This window comes from Halictus rubicundus, chromosome 14, assembly GCF_050948215.1.
Source record: "Halictus rubicundus isolate RS-2024b chromosome 14, iyHalRubi1_principal, whole genome shotgun sequence".
In the NCBI taxonomy this organism is placed as follows: Eukaryota; Metazoa; Arthropoda; class Insecta; order Hymenoptera; family Halictidae; genus Halictus; species Halictus rubicundus.
Window position 1 is genome coordinate 6,356,797 of NC_135162.1, and position 19,493 is coordinate 6,376,289.

The window sequence follows — 19,493 nt, forward strand, 5'->3', positions numbered from 1 at the left end:
GATTGATTTTAATGAAAAAAATATAATACTTCTTTTTTAATAATCATTATGCTTTACAAATAAACATAATTAATATAGGCACACTATTTGGTAGCCCCACAGTAATTGGCTCCCTCGCCCCAGGCTGTTCCAGCTGAAATAATATCTCTTTTCTAATAATCATAATGCTTTAGAAATAAGCATAATTAATATATGCATAGTAGTTGGTACCCCCACAGTAATTGGGTCCCTTACCCTAGGCTGTTCCAGCTGAAATAATATCTCCTTTTTAATAATCATTATGCTTTAGAAATAAGCATAATTCATATATGCACAGTAATGGGTGCCCCCACAATAATTGGTGCCCCCACAATAATTGGTGCCCCCACACTAATTGGTGTCCCCACAGTAATTGGGTCCCTTACCCTAGGCTGTTCCAGCTGAAATAATATCTCTATTCTAATAATCATTATGTTTTATAAATAAGCATAACTAATATGGGCACAGTAATTGGTGCCCCCCCCCCCAGTAACTGGTGCCCCCACAGTAACTGGGTCCCCTACCCTAGGCTGTTCCAGCTGAAATAATATCTCTATTCTAATAATCATTATGTTTTATAAATAAGCATAACTAATATGGGCACAGTAATTGGTGCCCCCACAGTAACTGGGTCCCCTACCCTAGGCTGTTCCAGCTGAAATAATATCTCCTTTCTAATAATCATTATGCTTTGGAAATAAGCATAATTAACATATGCACAGTAGTTGGTACCCCCACAGTAATTGGGTCCCTGACCCTAGGCCCTTCCAGCTGAAAATTGACGAACCCCAGAGCACGGGTTTCAAAGTATTTTTGCCAGGGACGTGCGCGGTCACGAAAATTTGCAAACCGCTGATTTAGAAGACGAATGGAGACCGTCGTAAAAATTATATCTAATGGCGGTGGATGTCCGCGCATCCGGAGAACTCCTCGCGGCTAGCAACACCTCGTAAATCCAACGTGTTTTACCTTAAGGCGAGATTAATAACCAGCCGGCATCGTATTTGCATTTAAACGCGGGGCTAATGCGCATCAACTAAATCGCAGAGTATTTTGTCCCGGTCACCACGTGCCCGTATAAATTTCGTCGAACGTTCTTCACCGACCGCGTATATTTCTCAACCGCGGCCGCAGGATTGTATTCCGTCATGGCGTCCGACGTCAACATTTTCATCCGAGCTTTCGCTTCATCCTCGCCTGCAGCTGATTTGCAAGTTGTTGCAGTCACCTAGTGGCCGTGTTATTTTCCATTTCCGCTTCGAAGCTAGAATGCATCTGCATTTTCGTCCGCGCATATTGCACAGTTTTCCTTCTACTCTTATTTGTTTATTCGTCGATTCTCGATGCCTCGGAACTTCGCCGTTCAATTGCAAAACTTTCCCAAGACGCGCAATTCAATTTTCGAGCTGCCGAGTGGAAATGGCCGAAGTCGTGCTTTATTATTTCGAAACAAAATTTCCACTCTTCGTTAAATAGTTTCTTGCAATCGTTAATATATATTTCTAGTGATATTTTATTTCTATTTCTATTTCTATTTCTAATAATATATTCTATTCATTAATATATATTTCTATCTTCTAATCATTAATATATTTTTCTATTTTTGTATTATTATATTTTTGCTCCGTCGTTGTGTATTTTCAGCAAACATTTCCACGACACGAGAGCGAATTCGTAAATCATTCTGTGAAATAATCTGATACAGATCAATTTCGAAAATACAGGTGTCGCATAAATTTTGACTGTGTACCTTGCAAATGATTCGTTCGTAGACTTGCTTGCCATGGGTGACGCGCAATAAAATATAATTACGTGGGCACCGAGTAAACAAGAAATTAAGACCAGTATTATCATCATTAATCACCGGATGTTTATTATAAACCTTGAGAAATTCGTCCTCGTGCTATCTTACATTCTAAAACGCCTCCTTCTATCATCTAACACCTCAAAATTTCAATTTGATAGCTATTTGCAGTAGCATCGAGGAAAATCATTTGTAACACTCATGCATATTTTTACGTTGTAAAATGTTATGAACGGCCTAGCATGAAGTACGCAGACGCCGCCGGAACACCAATTTTAATACTCTTTTTGGCAGTCATTTATCACAGCCGCCATCACGGTAATTTGTCGCCGATGTTTCCGACGATGATTTATCGTTTTGCATACGATTGCTTTTCCGGCCGCTGGAACCGCCACCGTCGCCGATTTCACTTAGGGGAAGAAACCAATGAGCGAAGCGGACAAAATAGTGACGAAACAACGCGGCGTTAAAATAGAATGACGATTAATCATCCCGCCGACTGACGAACTGTCCATACCGCTTGGATTTCGACTAAACAAACGCGCTCTCTGCTCGCGATTATCAATTTTTCTAATTAAATCAATTTTTCAAATCGAGTTTTATTTCGCATAAAAATCCGCGATCTGCTTACAATGCTCGCGAACACTTCATCATCTTCATGCGCACGGCACTGCATCCGGAATATGCAACTGATTCCGCCGCATAAACCATACTCGACGCACAATAGGGTCTACCTTGCTATACAAATGAATGGATATAAAAATGATCGACTGGGATAAGAGGAGCTCGATATCAACCCTTTCGATCACCGATAGAAATCCACAAAGAACCGAATACGTAAATCGAAGACCATTGGAAAAGTACGTCAATGCGCCGATGCGGAAAACTCGCAGTAAATCTGTACAATCCATGGGGCAAATGGAATCGGATTTGTCAGGAGGGTGTGCATCTCTTCGTTTGTAACTTTCGTCCGTATTTACTTCCGAGGCTACAGACATTAATCATTTAACCTCCTAAGTACTGTACGGCCGCTATAGTGGTTTCCGTGGACAGCATCAGTTTGAACGGTACACCACTATAGTGGTTTCCGTGGAAAGCATTAGTTTGAACGGAACGAACCACTATAGTGGCTTTTGTGCCGTCCGCGGCAGGCGCGCCGTACTGGGAGACAGAGTCGCGGACAATCGCGGAGGTTAAAATCAAAGTCTCAATTTGTTAAATTGTAAAGACATTATAAAGACATTTTCTAATTCAAGATATTTTTTTTTTTTGTTAAGGGGATATTCTGGTTTAGAGTGCCAAATTTTCCAATTATTGGGGAATTTATTTCAGGAGAATCGTTGAATCCCCTGCATTACGATTTTGCACTGACATTTATGGGTATATGAAGTGCATCCGCGATTTTTTTCAACTACAATTAATTAAAATTGCACGAGGTATATATTTTTTTATAGAGCCTGTTCTAAGGGGTTATCATTTATTTTGTACCAACAAAGTTAAAATTTTTTAGGTTGAAACACCCACTATAAGAGTAGTTTTATAAAAACATTTTCTCATTCTAAATATTTTTATAGCGTCAGGTGGATATTCTGGTTTATAGAGCGCCAAATTTCCCAATTTTGGGGAATTTATTTCAGAAGAACCGTCGAACCCCCTGCATTACGATTTTGCACAGACATTTATAGGTATATGAAGTGCATCCGCGATTTTTTTCAACTACAAACTATCAAAATTGCACGAGTTATATATTTTTTTATAGAGCTTCTTTAGCTCTATAAAAGTTAAAATTTCTCAGATCGAAACAGCCCCGTAGGGGTAGTTTTAACGAAGGCAGTTTTTCATTCTAGCTAATAAGTAATACCCGAATCGAATTATGCGAGCCAAAAAACCCCTGAAACCGAGCGGTTTGTAATTCTGGCTCCGCGACGGCAGAGCCGCGCGTTTATTCGGCTTAAGCCGTTTCATTTGCTCGACAAAGGGACGATTATCCGGCCTCGTTCGCACCCAATTCGCACTCGCAGATTGCTGCCGCATCCGCTTGCAGACAGTCGCACGTTTGTTCTTTATAATTGTCCTACCAACGGCTAAGCCCTGGAGCCGCTCTCCCCCTCCTCTTTCACCCTGGCAGACTCTAAAAGTCGATCCAGAATCTCTCGATTCGCTTCGTTTCGACCTCTATTAGAAACCATTCGATCGTTCGTTTGCTGTTTTAGGTTGATCGATTGCTAACACTGTCAAGCCTACACGGTTCAGCAACTCGGTAAAGGGGTGTTATCGTTTCCGCACACGTGCTTTCGGTAATTTTCCGGACGCAACAACGGTTTCGGGGACATCGAGCTCGATGGACTGCCTATTTCAACCGTTTCAACCCGAATTGTACCACGAGACCAATCTATACTTAAATTTGATACTTTTGTGTCGACCACCTGCTGTACTATAAGCAGACTGTGGATTGTTATGGCACGTATTTCTCTTCATTATGATTTCATCGCGTTGGAAACAATAGAACGGTTCAATTCTTCAAATAGTTTTTTAAAACCATGCTCTATAAATATATATATTGGCATTCGAAACTAGGACACCCCCTTCATGTAAATATTCGTGCAATTTAATATAACTTATCACTTGTGCAATTTTTATTGTTTCTACTCTAAAAAAATCATGAATGCACACCAAGTGCCAGTGAATATATGAGTAAAATTACAATGCAAAAGGTGCAATAGTTCACTTGAAAAAAATTGATACAAAATGGCATTCAAAAGCAGAATACACCACTTAAAGAATGCTTAGTAAAAATTTATATAACTCTTGCAATTTTAATTGTTTGTATCTTTAAAAAATCACAAATGCACACCAAATGCCAATAAATATATGAGAAAAATTCTAATGCAAAATATTCGGTAGTTCACCCGAAAAAAATTGGTAAAAAGTGTATTAAAAACCAGGTCACATACCTTGCACGAAGCAATGCTCTATAAACACATATATAACTCATGCAATTTTGATTGTTTCTACTTTTAAAAAACCACGAATGCGCCTCGAACACCAATAAATGTATATGTAAAATCCGAATGCAAAAGGTTCGATGGCTCTCCCGGAAAAAATTGGCAAAAAGTGGCATACAAAACCAGAATACACCTCTTGAAGAATGCTAAAAACAAATGTATACAACTCATGCAATTTTGATTGTTTCTACTTTTAAAAAATACCGAATGCGCCTCAAACACCAACAAATATATGTGTAAAATGCCAATGCAAAATGTGCAATGGTTCTCCCGGAAAAAATTGGTAAAAAATGCATTCAAAACCAGAATACATCCCTTGAAGTATGCTCAATAAAAATGTATATAACTCATGCAATTTTGATTGTTTCTACTTTAAAAAAAATACCGAATGCACCTCAAACACCAACAAATATATGTGTAAAATGCCAATGCAAAATGTGCAATGGTTCTCCCGGAAAAAATTGGTAAAAAATGCATTCAAAACCAGAATACATCCCTTGAAGTATGCTCAATAAAAATGTATATAACTCATGCAATTTTGATTGTTTCTACTTTTCAAAAATACCGAATGCACCTCAAACACCAACAAATATATGTGTAAAATGCCAATGCAAAATGTGCAATGGTTCTCCCGGAAAAAATTGGTAAAAAATGCATTCAAAACCAGAATACATCCCTTGAAGTATGCTCAATAAAAATGTATATAACTCATGCAATTTTGATTGTTTCTACTTTTCAAAAATACCGAATGCGCCTCAAACACCAACAAATATATGTGTAAACTCCCGATGCAAAAGGTTCGATGGTTCTCCCAAAAAAAATTCCCAATCGGTCATAAAAAAGGCATTGAAAACCAGAACACCCGTTCAGAGTGTATTAACAGATTGAAAATCCAAGAACCGGACTTCGGGAGGAACAGTAGTCGCAGACCTAACCGTAAGCCTCCTTTCTTTTTCCATTAATTCTGGGACCCAGGGATAGGAGACGGATCGGCGGGAGGAGGAAACCGAAGAAATTTATGCGGGTGATAATTCAACGTCTACCCCTTCGCCGCGGCGACAATGATAATAACGATGGGAATGATTTACTCGGGTTATCCGTGTGCGGCTTCGAAAGTCAGCTCTCTTCGCGCGCATAGTGCGCAGAGAGGCTAGAGAGCCGGGGCCGCACGTGTTTCAAAATTAATGCTTCAAGACGGCCAAAACTATGTCTATCTTCGACACGTCTGCATGGAACGTCCGCTCGACAAGCGGCTGAAATTATCCGCTTGCCGACCTACCGATCCGACGAGAGTTATTATTGAAATCTTCGAGCGATTCCGAGCGGGCTGCCCCGAGCACAGAGACCTGCCTTTAATTAAATAAATATTTATCCCGGACTCACCGAACGTGAATCGTGTGATAATCCACGCGCGCGTGTGTGTGCCTGTGTGCTTCCGTCTCAACAAACGCTAGAATAGAAAAGTTCGGGAACCGAGTGAAAGGGTAGACGTCTTCGCAATTTCAACAAAATTTTATCTTGAAAACATGAAATCGTTCGACCACGTTCGAATATTATATATAATGTAAAATATAGTACTATATAAAATATAATTATTAGACTACGGATCTTTATGCATTTATCGCTCCCGACAATTTTCAAAAAATGCTGTAATATAAAATTCCACAGCATTTAGTACGATTTTTATTTATTTCAGATCTACAAAGGTCCACTGAAAATTAGAATTTATTTTTTTCCACTTCCCTAAAATATGCCGACAAAAATTGAAAATTGCAGAAACATCCGCAGTCTAATAATTATGTATATGTATTGATCGAATATTGATGTACCCCTTGAACAAAGTCTAATAAATATGTATGTTATTGATTTCCTTTGAGCCGAAATAAAATTCTATTTTGTTGTAGTTGATGTACATCTTTTGGAGAAAACATAGGCATACAATAAATATGTATGCTTTTTCGTTCTACGAAATTCCGAACGCTGAAGAATTTTTAAGTCATCATGATCACAAAATAAATAGTAGTGCAGGTGGTTAACACGTTGACTGCCATGTGACCCATACGTGGGTGACGGAATTATTTGTCCAGGTATTAAAATGAATTTTTACGTTTTGAAATTTACGTTTAATATATTCATTGCACCAAATTAGGATCTGTAAAATGCAAAGAAAGTTGGGGGACAATATCGTACATTTAATTTTGTTCAATTTTTATTTCATTAAATAGTTTATTTTAATTTTATGGAATTTTTGGGGTTCCTAGTTTGGCAGTGACATTGTTCAGAGGGACACAGTGACGGTACCAAATAATTCAATTTACCTTCGACATGATATCGAAGACTCTTTTTGTTCACCGGGTCCTCTTTCAAAAGCTTAATTGTTAATTTTGTTCAATTTTTGTTTCTCTAAATAACTTACTATGATTTTATGGAATTTTTGGGGTTTCTAGTTTGGCAGTGACATTGTTCAGAGGGACACAGTGACGGTACCAAATAATTCAATTTACCTTCGACATGATATCGAAGACTCTTTTTGTTCACCGGGTCCTCTTTCAAAAGCTCAATTCTTAATTTTGTTCAATTTTTGTTTCACTAAATAACTTACTATGATTTTATGGAATTTTTGGGGTTTCTAGTTTGGCAGTGACATTGTTCAGAGGGACACAGTGACGGTACCAAATAATTCAATTTACCTTCGACATGATATCGAAGACTCTTTCTATCCACCGGGTCCTCTTTCGAAAGCTCAATTCTTAATTTTGTTCAATTTTTGTTCCACTAAATAACTCACTTTGATATTATTTAATTTTTGGGTTTTCTAGTTTGGCAGCCACAGTGACGGTACCAAATAACTCAATTTACCTTCGACATGATATCGAAGACTCTTTCTATCCACCGGGTCCTCTTTCGAAAGCTCAATTCTTAATTTTGTTCAATTTTTGTTCCACTAAATAACTTGCTTTGATTTTATTTAATTTTTGGGGTTTCTATTTTGGGGGTGAAATTGTTAAGAGGGACACAGTGACGGTACCAAATAATTCAATTTACCTTCGACACGATATCGAAGACTCTTTCTGTCCACCGGGTCCTCTTTCAAAAACTTAATTCTTAATTTTGTTCAATTTTTGTTTCACTAAATAACTTGCTTTGATTTTATTTAATTTTTGGGGTTTCTATTTTGGGGGTGAAATTGTTAAGAGGGACACAGTGACGGTACCAAATAACTCAATTTACCTTCAACATCCTATCGAAGACTCTTTCTGTCCACCGGTTCCTCTTTCAAAAGCTCAATTCTTAATTTTGTTCAATTTTTGTTTCACAAAATAACTTACTTGGATTTTATGGAATTTTTGGGTTTTCTAGTTTGGCAGCCACAGTGACGGTACCAAATAATTCAATTTACCTTCAACATCCTATCGAAGACTCTTTCTGTCCACCGGTTCCTCTTTCAAAAGCTTAATTCTTAATTTTGTTCAATTTTTGTTCCACTAAATAACTTGCTTTGATTTTATTTAATTTTTGGGGTTTCTATTTTGGGGGTGAAATTGTTAAGAGGGACACAGTGACGGTACCAAATAATTCAATTTACCTTCGACACGATATCGAAGACTCTTTCTGTCCACCGGGTCCTCTTTCAAAAACTTAATTCTTAATTTTGTTCAATTTTTGTTTCACTAAATAACTTGCTTTGATTTTATTTAATTTTTGGGGTTTCTATTTTGGGGGTGAAATTGTTAAGAGGGACACAGTGACGGTACCAAATAATTCAATTTACCTTCGACACGATATCGAAGACTCTTTCTGTCCACCGGTTCCTCTTTCAAAAGTTCAATTCTTAATTTTGTTCAATTTTTGTTTCACAAAATAACTTACTTGGATTTCATCGAATTTTTGGGTTTTCTAGTTTGGCAGTCACAGTGACGGTACCAAATAATTCAATTTACCTTCAACATCCTATCGAAGACTCTTTCTGTCCACCGGTTCCTCTTTCAAAAGCTTAATTCTTAATTTTGTTCAATTTTTGTTCCACTAAATAACTTGCTTTGATTTTATTTAATTTTTGGGGTTTCTATTTTGGGGGTGAAATTGTTAAGAGGGACACAGTGACGGTACCAAATAATTCAATTTACCTTCGACACGATATCGAAGACTCTTTCTGTCCACCGGTTCCTCTTTCAAAAGTTCAATTCTTAATTTTGTTCAATTTTTGTTTCACAAAATAACTTACTTGGATTTCATCGAATTTTTGGGTTTTCTAGTTTGGCAGCCACAGTGACGGTACCAAATAATTCAATTTACCTTCAACATCCTATCGAAGACTCTTTCTGTCCACCGGGTCCTCTTTCAAAAGCTTAATTCTTAATTTTGTTCAATTTTTGTTCCACTAAATAACTGACTTTGATTTTATTTAATTCTTGGGGTTTCTATTTTTGGGGGTGAAATTGTTAAGAGGGACACAGTGACAGATTCATAGAAAAGTTTCGTGGCCTAGTGCGAGCGGTCCGTAGAGAAAGATGCCGATCGAGCGGGCTCGCGTAACGCGATAATCGTTAATCGGAAGTCCCAATCGCGGGGTTCGCGACGAGCATTCATCAGACGAATTTACATTCCGCTCGTATTCGCCGTTCAAAGAAGCGAGTCCGGTTGCCAGATCTAAAACCGTCTAACCGACAATGACGTAGAATCTGAGTAAATCGCGCCCGTTGTCCCTCATTTCGCATTAACGCGCCGCCGCGCCGTCCCGGCTAATCTTTCTTATTCCGCGTTGTACCGCGTCGCTTTGTCGTGTCGACTTAATTTCGTATACGAACTTCTCTTTGTCTTCCGTCTCGCGAGCCCGGCGAAACCGCGCGCGATTTTCTCTCTCCGCGGGTGAGATCTCCGATCGATCCGTGCGTCCTCGGCCCCGGACATTCGGAAAATATTATTCGGTCCTCCGCAGTGTTAAAAATAAATTTGAAAAATGGTGTTTCTGCGAGAAAGATCAAGGCGGTCGTTTGTTCGGGCGTTTCGCGAATTTCTCTCTCTCTCTCTCTCCCGGTTACATAACAAGCGCAGACTATTTATCGACGGCCGAAGAAGCGAGGAAGCCAATGACACTGGTCGCGCATCGAACCGGAAGTGGCTCTCCTCTATGGTTTCCATTGATTTTTCTGCGCGCGACGGTGCAACGATTTCGAACGGTGGCCGTCGGTAGATCGCGCAGCACATTTTTTTAGTAACCCTCTATCGGGTACGGATGAAAATAAACTACATTAGTCGTGCAAATGGCCGCGATAAAGTGCACGTGCTATGCCGCGGATCAAGTAAACCGGACACACACACACACACACACACAGACCCACACACCGCTGTCCGGCGAAGCAGACTTTTTGTTCGAGTTTTCCCCATCGGGAACGATGAAAGAAGCTTTCATCTACTCGTGTAGATACTTCTCAAAAACATGATCGTATATCACTCCGGCCCGGGAATCCTTAAAAATGCTGGGAAGAGACTCAATGACGCGACAGATGTTATCGATTCGAGCTTTTTTCAACTGCGTAGTCTGAGCTGCTGGCCGAGTATCGCGCGCAAACACTATGGTGAACGGGGGATTGCGAATGGGAATACAGAGGTTCCTCGATATATGTCGCCAAGGCCTACGTGATAAATGTCGCGGAATTACCCCCACTACTGCGGAGTATACCCCACGAAGGACCCTGAAACTTCTGTATCTTCTAGCCGATATACCGTGATTTCTCCATATATGTCGCCAAGACCTGGATGATAAATGTCGCGGAATTACCCCCACTACCTCTCTACCCCATGAGAGGCCAAGAAACTTCGCTGTCCTTTTCAACGTCCGGCAGTGTATCAAAGAAAAGTATTTCCTAGCCGATATACAGTGATTTCTCTGTATATGTCGCCAAGGCCTGGATGATAAATGTCGCGGAATTAACCCCAGTACAGCTGTGTATACCCCGTGAGGGGCTCTGAAGCTCGAGGGCTCGTGAACATAACACGACTCGTGTTGTTGACATATATCGAGAATTCACTGTAGTTGGCCCCTTGCACTACGATTTATTTGACGGTTTCAGTGATTAGAATCGTAATTTCCTAAAACAAAAGGAGAAAATTTATATCTATTGTGTGCCTATGTGTTCTTCAATAACGGTACATTAACAACGCTAAAATAGAATTTTATTTCGGTTTAAAGGAAATTAATAACATACATATTTATTAGACTCTGTTTAGAATCTTCATCACGGGTATGAGTATTTTCAGGGATAAATGTAGTTTGGATAATTTTTCGAATTTATTTCTTCGTTGAATGTTCGAACTAATCTCTTGCAATCGATGCAAATTGTGTGCATAATCTATTTTATTTTTAAAGCATTCCTACAATCATGCAAATAAATTATTTTATGTATAAGAAAAAGTTTTTGAAATACCATTTAAAAATAGTATTTTATTTCGAAAGTATTGAAAATAGTGAGACTTATTTTGTAGGACTGCGTAAAATAGTATTTCAAATAGCTGATAGTAACTTATACTTTTCTGATATTTCGTTGCGTGTAATGTTATTGCGACATTGTCGTCTGTTTATCAACATATTACATGCAAATATTTATACTTTGTTAACTGTTACAGTTTCTTATGTTAAAAATTATAATTTATAATATTAACTACTTGCTCAACTTATTTTCATTGTAAGGAAATATTTGAAATACACCAGTAAAATATTTTATGTTATGTATCTGGTTATCAAAATAAAAATATTTCATTTACCGAAATTTTTCGAGCCATATTAAATTATACTATTTAAAATAGTATTCTAAATATTTTTTCTCAAAATTTTGCCCAGGTCTGAGGCGAAGTAATAATTCGAAGACTTCTGCGACAAAACTGTGCTGTCTATATTTTTAAAAAGCACAGTAGGGTTTCGCTTCTTTTCCATCCCACATGTTCCCCAACAAAAACATTATAATTCTACTTAATCTGTTAACGAATTTTCATAATCATCCTCAATCACACCCTTTATCTCCTAGCGTTTCTCGTCGCCAACAACCAGATCTCAAGAGTATCAGCCTCAGCCCGAACCTAACCAACAATTCTCGAAGAAACATTAACCATATTCCACAATCTACCCCATGCTAAACCTGTTAGGTCATATATTAACCCTCGGACACCTGCGAGTTCTGAGCCTATGCCGGAGTCATTTCTGACCCGCTCTAATGTTTCATTCCTCTCTCGATATAAGGCGACGGCTCGGGACCGACTTTCCTCTTATTTCGGATCAGCGGTATTGTGGGTCCCCCTTTCTTTTTTCTCGCAACTTCTATTTCCAATTTAAGTTTGAGGTCCCCAAAATTTTTACCGCTTGGGGCCTCCGCTCGACTTGGGCCGCCGCTGTCTCGGGCGAAGAAGAAGATTTTCTTATTTCGAAATAAAAAGCGCCGTCTTAGAATAAAATTGTACATATTGGCTCGAGCTGATCCCCACCGCCACGGGTCACGAATGACTCCGGCATAGCGGGGTTAAGAAACCCGACGCGAACCTATCGAACGCCGCAGACCGGAAACCGAGTATCAAACGAGCAGTGAAAGCATCGAAAAGTAAACAGTCCCATTGTCCGCAAAACCGGCCAATCAGCCCGGCCCGAGCCGGCTCCCGAACGCGCCAAATAAAGTTGGTAAATCCCCCGAAACCCCGCGATCGAAATAAGTCCGTTTATCCTTGACGAACATCAGAATGAACGGAGAGAATCTCGCGCCGCCGCCGTCGGATAAATTCTACGTTTATTTCTGGCTGGTAGGAGAGTCCCACCGTACCGGAACCTCTCGATAAATCGCATTAAGTATCGCCGCGGGTTTCCCCATAGACCATAATAATCCCCTAGTCGGTATAGTTCGTGGATTAAAAAAATCCCTCCCCGTACGGTCGCCTATGCGCTTCAGAATCGCGCGGGTATCACGAGGTTTGAGAAACTGGACAGCGTTTAGGAAATAAACCGCCCACGAGGCGCCACGTTTACGGTAATCGCACGTGCCAATTAAATATGTTCTCGCTTACCTCTTGGATTTTATAGCTGGTCCTGACGGTCTTTCTCTTGGTCGTGGTAACCTCGTAAGTCTCCTCCACGGTCGGCGCATCGTCCTCTTTCTGGTTATTGTTGTTGCGCACAACATCCTCAACCGTGGTGTCGCTGTCGAGGACGTCCGTCGCATCCATCCTCGCGTTCTCCGTATCAGCTTCCAGGGCGAACGATACAACGAAACTTGTCCACGGACAAAAGACCTTGTCTAGGTACTCGGATACCCTACAGCTGGGTCGGGATACCAAGTCGTACGTCGAGATGCTTAGCTACCGACCGGGGATCGTTCGAACACCGCGACAACGGCGAGCTGTGCCGCCGCGGAAAAAACCTCGAACCGAGCCGAAACTATTCCGGGATTGACGGGGAAGTTCTGCACGAAGCGGAGAGACTGCTCGTACTAAGGCACCGCGGTTCGAGAAACCCGCCGCGAACGTGTTCCAACGCGCGCCTTTCAACGGCGAAAATAGATTCTCAAGTTTTCCCAATGGAACACCGCCGGCCGAGTGTCGATTTTGTCGTTCGCAGGCCCGCTCCTCGCAGATAAATTTGCACCGAACCGGCCCCGTCGAATCGAATCCGCAAACGCCAGTGCGAACCTCCGAGGAAGCACTACCAGGACGCCCCCGAGTCGCATCGATCACCGGAAGACGCCTATGCTAGACACCGTCGTCAGTGTCGGGGCTTCGATCTTGCCACCGTACAAGATCCTGAACGGATCAAACGAAATAGCTCGGCGACAAGTAGTTTGCTGAAGGGAACGAGACTCGAGTACCTTTGTGCACCAGCATCGTCTTTCTTTCTGGCCCGAAGGATGACGAGTCCGGTGCCAATTTCATCCTGAAGAAACCCAAGAACGTATTAAGGGGGCCGGCAGGCGTTTGGCCTTGACTGTCACGCTATGTTACGCTGTGCCTTCTTTTCTAGACATTTTACGCCTTAAATGAGCAAGTAATCAATTAAAAATGCATACCACCGTGTTTGTACATGTCTCTGCTACGTCTGTCCGGAGCCTTTTTTTCGATACGAACACTAAATCTCTCGAAATTAAGAGAATCACTCTGCAATATAGGTATATGAACTTGCAAGGGTCAAAATCTTGACAAATTGACGCTTCACTATTGCCATGAGCAGTTTAAAAGTGGTCACTTGTGTGCCCTAAAAGTCGAATCTACGTCTGTACAGAGCCCAAATTGCGAATTTCTACCTGATCGTGGAGTAATTTGTAATATTCGGCAGAAAACTCGCTTTCTGAAGCAAGTATGACGTCACAAGATGGCTGCCGCAGAGAGATTCTCTTAATTTCGAGAGATTTAGTGGTATGCATTTTTAATTGATTACTTACTTATTTAAGGCGTGAAATGTCTAGAAAAAAAGGCACAGCGTAACATAGCGTAACAGTCAAGGCCAAATGCCTGCCGGCCCCCTAGAAACGTTCGTACCCCGATCTCGTATTGAAATACAACACGGAATCGGGCACGAACCTTTGCACTGACCTAATGCGACAGCTTGCGACAAGTTTGCTAACTAGGATAACACTTGAGAACCTCTGTGCACGAGTACCTGTTTCTATTTTCTGGTGGCAGGATCTCAACGAGTCAAATGCCAATTTTGAGAATTTTTTTCCGGGACTCTAATGAAAGAAATTGAAAAATCTATTTACTGGTCTTTAGTATGCAGACTGTGAAGGGTGGAATCAATTTTTTTTCAAATAACGGCGTTACAGCTCCGTAACGCTAACCTCTTCTCATGCATAGTGCTCTGGCTCGGCCGGAACGATGACTCCCACAATTTTTGACCCAGAACAAAAAACCAAAAAAATGGGTCAAAAATTGTGAGAGTTGTCGTTCCGACAGAGCCGAGTACTCTCCATGAGAAGACGTTACCGTTGCGGAGCTGTAACGTTGTCGTTGTATAACAAAGTTATTATAAACAATTTTGTTCACATTTGAAAGTCTGTATAATGAAGACCTGTATAATACCTAATATAGACTTGATTTTTCATTTCTCTCGCTACACTCCCATAAAAAAAATCTCGAAATTGTTTTTCGTCCCCTAGAATGACTTTACCCCTTAGATACCTTTGCGCACGAGTGCCTTTGTGCATACCTTTGTTTTCAGTGGAAGGATCTCAATGACTGACATTCCAATTAAATCGTTCTCGAGTATATTTACATTCAGAACAAACAATCCATATTAAAATTAAATTGCGCGTCGTAGAACTTGAATAGGGAATGTACAATCGTTCCGAATAGCAGGCAAGCGCCGCCATCTGATGGCGCATGTGTCGAATCAGTACTGAGAATGTCCTCGATGATCTTTTTCAGCGATGCTTTTTTTTTTGTTTACGTATTATAAATATGGCATTCCAGAACGCGCACGTATCCGTGTGGTACAAAAAAACAGATTATCCGCGGTACTGCGCCTCATCTGGTAGTATCGTAAGTTGTAAATAAGCGTAACATGCCAACAATTTTATTGTAACACGAAGTTTCTAAATAAACAAGGCCAGCCAACAGTTTCGTAACACTGGAATCATCGATTAATCCGGTATAAACGCGTCGAAAAGCCTCTTGATCGTTCGTGTTCATCGGAGTAGAGTCTCTATAAGTTCTCGTAGCTCTTTAACCGCGTCAGGTCCTCGGGTCTGAAGACTCCTACTTCCGTGATGATGCCTTTTATTAGGCTAGCCGGGGTCACGTCGAACGCTGGGTTCCAACACTGGATCCCTGGCGCGGATATCCGTTGGTCGTTCATGTGAGTCATTTCCCTCTCTGGTCTCTCCTCGATGACTATGTGATCACCGTTGGGAATGCTAAAGTCTATGGAGGTTCTCGGGGCAGCGACGTAGAAAGGAACGTTGTGGTACTTAGCGACTATGGCGATCTGGAAACCAGAATAAGAGCATCAGAACAACGGACCGATGTTTCATTTAACCTTCATCCGTCCCTCGTGTCAATGCAGCTAGACACGTGCAGTTTCGAGTATCAAAAGTTGACGTGAACTTGAAGAAGTTCACCCAATATGCGAGCAACATATTTATCCAACTTGAATTTCAATTTGACACGCGAGGGACACGTTGAGTTGCGAAAATGAGTGCCTCACCTGATAGGTGCCTATTTTGTTGGCAGTGTCTCCATTCGCTGCTACCCTGTCCGCGCCGACCACAACGGCACTTATGTTTCTGGACTTCATCAGCGCGGCGACCATGTCATCGCAAATCAACGTGGCAGGAATTTTCTCGTAGACCAGCTCGTAAGCGGTTAACCTTGCTCCCTGATTGTAAGGTCTGGTTTCTGAGCAGTATGCATGTTCTGTAATTGTAAACGATACTAAAGAGCTGTGACAGGTTCCACGGGTTGATTAAGAGCTACAGACATGCAAACGTTACCAAGACTATTTTTCTTATGTAGAGATCTAATAACACCTAAAGCTGTGCCATAACCTGCTGTGGCAAGGCTGCCAGTGTTACAATGCGTCAGAATCCTGACCGGATTATCGCCGGACATTTGCTTCAAGATCTCCTGCGCTCCGAAATCCCCGATAGCCTTGTTATCCTCTATGTCCTTTTCGAGCATAGCTTCGATAGCCTTGAGAAACCTATAAGCACGATCAACGAATCGATTAGTACGAGATATACACGCGTCCGTAGACTTTTCTCTAAGCTATTGTACCTCTGTCTCATCTCTGCTAAAGAGACACTGTGGTCTTTACTAAGCTTATTGGCCAACTGGATTAATTCATCCGCGGCGAGCTTCATGTTAACTGCTGTTGGACGGGCCGATACCAAATAATTCAATTTACCTTCGACATCCTGTCGAAGACTCTTTTTGTCCACCGGGTCCTCTTTCAAGAGCTCCGTGGCTAGACTCAGGCACCCTACGATCGCGATAGCTGGTGCACCTCGGACCTGAAGCATTCCAATCAGATAAGTAAACAGCTGTGTTTCCATCGAGCGATTTGTTGCTCGCAAAGAATTCCGGTCAATTAGCTTGGCCAATTAAGATTCTGTTCACGCGAACCACTTTATCCTTCGCTGCAATTTAACTACTTGAACGTGCCACTTTGCCACAGTCTAGAATTGATTCTCTCCTGGAGGAGATGTTCAGAAAGATTTTTCAGGGAGATTTTCGCGGTGATCTTTTTGGAATCTTTTCGGATTCTAGAAATTATTTTAATGGTTCCGGAGTGATTGGGACGAGCACTATTTTCGGTTCGTACCTGCATCTTATTGATGACTTTCCAGCCATCCTCGACGCCTTTGACGGGCACGTATCGGGTGATCGCCGGTAGCAGGATCTGATCGAGGATTTCCAGCTTGCCGTTCTCCCACTTGATCGCCTTCAGCGTCATTTCGATCGAACTGTGCCGGTGTCCTCGGTGATAGTTAGGCGGAGAGGCACACAAACAGAGATCCGGCCGATAGAACCGCCGCTTGGTTGTTTCTGAATGAAACGGCAGCCCCGTTCATTTGAAGCTCACGTGCACTTCGTACGGCCGTGACTCGAAACCTATCGTAACACCGTATCGCACCGATGTCACGTGACGGACTGTGACGGACGTATGTAGTGTGTACACGCCATGAATTAGGCTAGCCCCGCGCCATCTGACGGCGTCTCGGACAACTATACTCACCGTCGAACGAAACCACCCGGGAATTATTTGAATATTTCGCAGACACGCTAGCCCGGCAACACACGTGGTCTGAGAACGTGATTTTACTGGCCAAAAATCAATTTTTTAAGTTCAAGATTTTGAAAAACTCTTTTGCTATACAGTAACAAAACACTTGAAACCTTAAAAATCCAAAATATTAATCATTTCAGATAATTGTGGAATCGAGGGTAACGTTTTGAATACAAAATTCTGAAATTCAAAGTGAAACTAATTATTCTAAGAACTCGTTATAGAACATGCTATAACAGGTTTGAATGAATGTTTTATATATATTAATAGGCGTACTTTCAGTATTTAATTAGTTTCTAAGCATTATTTAATCCATGTGCAAATGCTGCGATATTGTTAACAATTTAAACTTTGAGAAGGGTTTTAAAAAGAGAGTTGTTTTGTATGAAAGTTTAAACAATTGCGAAGAAGAGCATTATTAGCTGCCACCTCCTGCCACCTTGTACGATAATTAAGAAATAGAAGACCACTTGGCGCTTGAATGGTGGCTCGCACTCAGATGTTTTAACAGAGCCATTATTATGTTTGTTACCATAGTAATTGGTTTTCTTCTAGCATAATTCTTTTCGATCGGGTTAGTCTTCAACCGAATATTCGAGTCGAACTATCGATACAGAAGGATTTTACTGAGTTTTATGTGCTTAAGGCATTAGTTATATAAGTATAGTAACACATATTTATGCATATATATATATATATATATATATATATATATATATATAAAGTAAATAGCATATTTATTTATGATTACATAATTATAATTATAAAACAAATCATATAATTATATTATACATATTAGTTATATTAGTTAAACTGAATAACTAAAATATATTTTAAGAAATGTTAAAAAATGTCGATATGTGTGTTTCTTTAATTTTAACCGCAAAAGGCGAATTTCCAGACTATATGTGGGCAGTATTGAATCCGCCATTTTGAATTTTGAATTTTTGGTATCAGATTCGTTATCAGTGACCTCAAAAACACGTGATTACTAACTTTTAGAAAGTTCCAATGACATTTTGATTTTTGGCCAGTAAAATCGCGTTCTGAGACCACTGTGCAACATACTGATCGATCGGGACTCGAAGTTTTTGTGGAATTCAGCCACGGAGCAGTTCGATTCAGAATTTAACTATCCTTTGTTCTTCTGGGAATAGAAGTTCCTTCTGAATTAGGCTGCAGTCTCGTTGACCGAGTAAAATTTTATTTATCAATCAAAGTAAGCCTATATCAATTTTATTCGTCGATAAAACGAATCCATCCCACTGTATCAATTTCATTTATCGATTAAGTTCATTAAGCACACCTAAACCTGAATACTAGGGGTGTGCGGGTACCCGAAATTTCGGGTTCGGGTCGGGTCGGGAAAGTTCGGGTACCCGGAATGGCCGTCGGGTCGGGTCCCGAAAGTTTGCAATATTCGGGTACCCGAAGTTAAAGTTGTATTTATATATGTAAGTATAATGCTGTTTCATGATTTTTCAGTTCAATCTTTTATTTTCACTGGCGGGTTCAGAATGATTTTTGTATTTCCCGTGTAATCGGTTCTCGAACTCCGCGACGAAAAGAAATAATTACGAATACATTATGTGAAATAACAGTATTTTATTTTAAATTCGCGTGTAGGATACATAATTGCTCTACTTTTTCCTACACAAGTTTTGTTCTCGTGGTTGTGACAATATTTCCAGCGTCAGAAAACAATCGTTCGCTGGTACCCGAAGTTTATGAACTTTCGGGATCCCGACCCGACCCGACCCGACCCGATCATTGCCCGACTTGACCCGAGATTCAGTGAATACCCATTTTTATTTAGTTGTTGCAACTTATTTCTTTCTCCGAAGCTCCCAATCGCCACGATGTTAATAATTTAAGGTCGTTAAGGGGATGCAGAGCTATGGCTAATGGT

At 40.7% G+C, this 19,493-nt stretch overlaps 2 protein-coding genes across 8 annotated transcripts in view; both read right to left on the minus strand.

Moving 5' to 3' along the window:
• The window catches only part of Tmod (tropomodulin), a 128,606-nt gene extending 115,108 nt beyond the window's left edge, over positions 1 to 13,498 (minus strand). For 3 of the 6 annotated variants that reach the window (XM_076800400.1, XM_076800399.1, XM_076800397.1), the window contains exon 1: positions 12,877 to 13,497. In XM_076800400.1, coding sequence (XP_076656515.1) covers positions 12,877 to 13,035 — 159 coding nt within the window. In that variant the 5' untranslated portion in view covers positions 13,036 to 13,497. Of the gene's footprint in view, positions 1 to 12,876 lie in introns of all 6 variants that reach the window. The other 3 variants (XM_076800398.1, XM_076800408.1, XM_076800395.1) reach the window with 2 other exon arrangements.
• Positions 13,499 to 15,050: 1,552 nt separating this feature from the next.
• On the minus strand, positions 15,051 to 17,446 carry LOC143361120 (methylthioribose-1-phosphate isomerase). Of its 2 annotated transcripts, none has more exons than XM_076800410.1 (5): positions 17,120 to 17,446; positions 16,573 to 16,808; positions 16,344 to 16,498; positions 16,004 to 16,212; positions 15,051 to 15,784 (listed from the first exon to the last, which is right to left on the minus strand). In XM_076800410.1, exons 1-5 carry the CDS (start codon positions 17,249 to 17,251, stop codon positions 15,503 to 15,505), a joined length of 1,014 nt encoding a protein of 337 aa, XP_076656525.1. In that variant the 5' UTR covers positions 17,252 to 17,446; the 3' UTR covers positions 15,051 to 15,502. The 2 variants fall into 2 exon arrangements, with proteins under 2 accessions (XP_076656525.1, XP_076656524.1); XM_076800409.1 differs by having other exon boundaries at positions 16,290 to 16,498.
• Between the last annotated feature and the right edge of the window lie 2,047 nt (positions 17,447 to 19,493).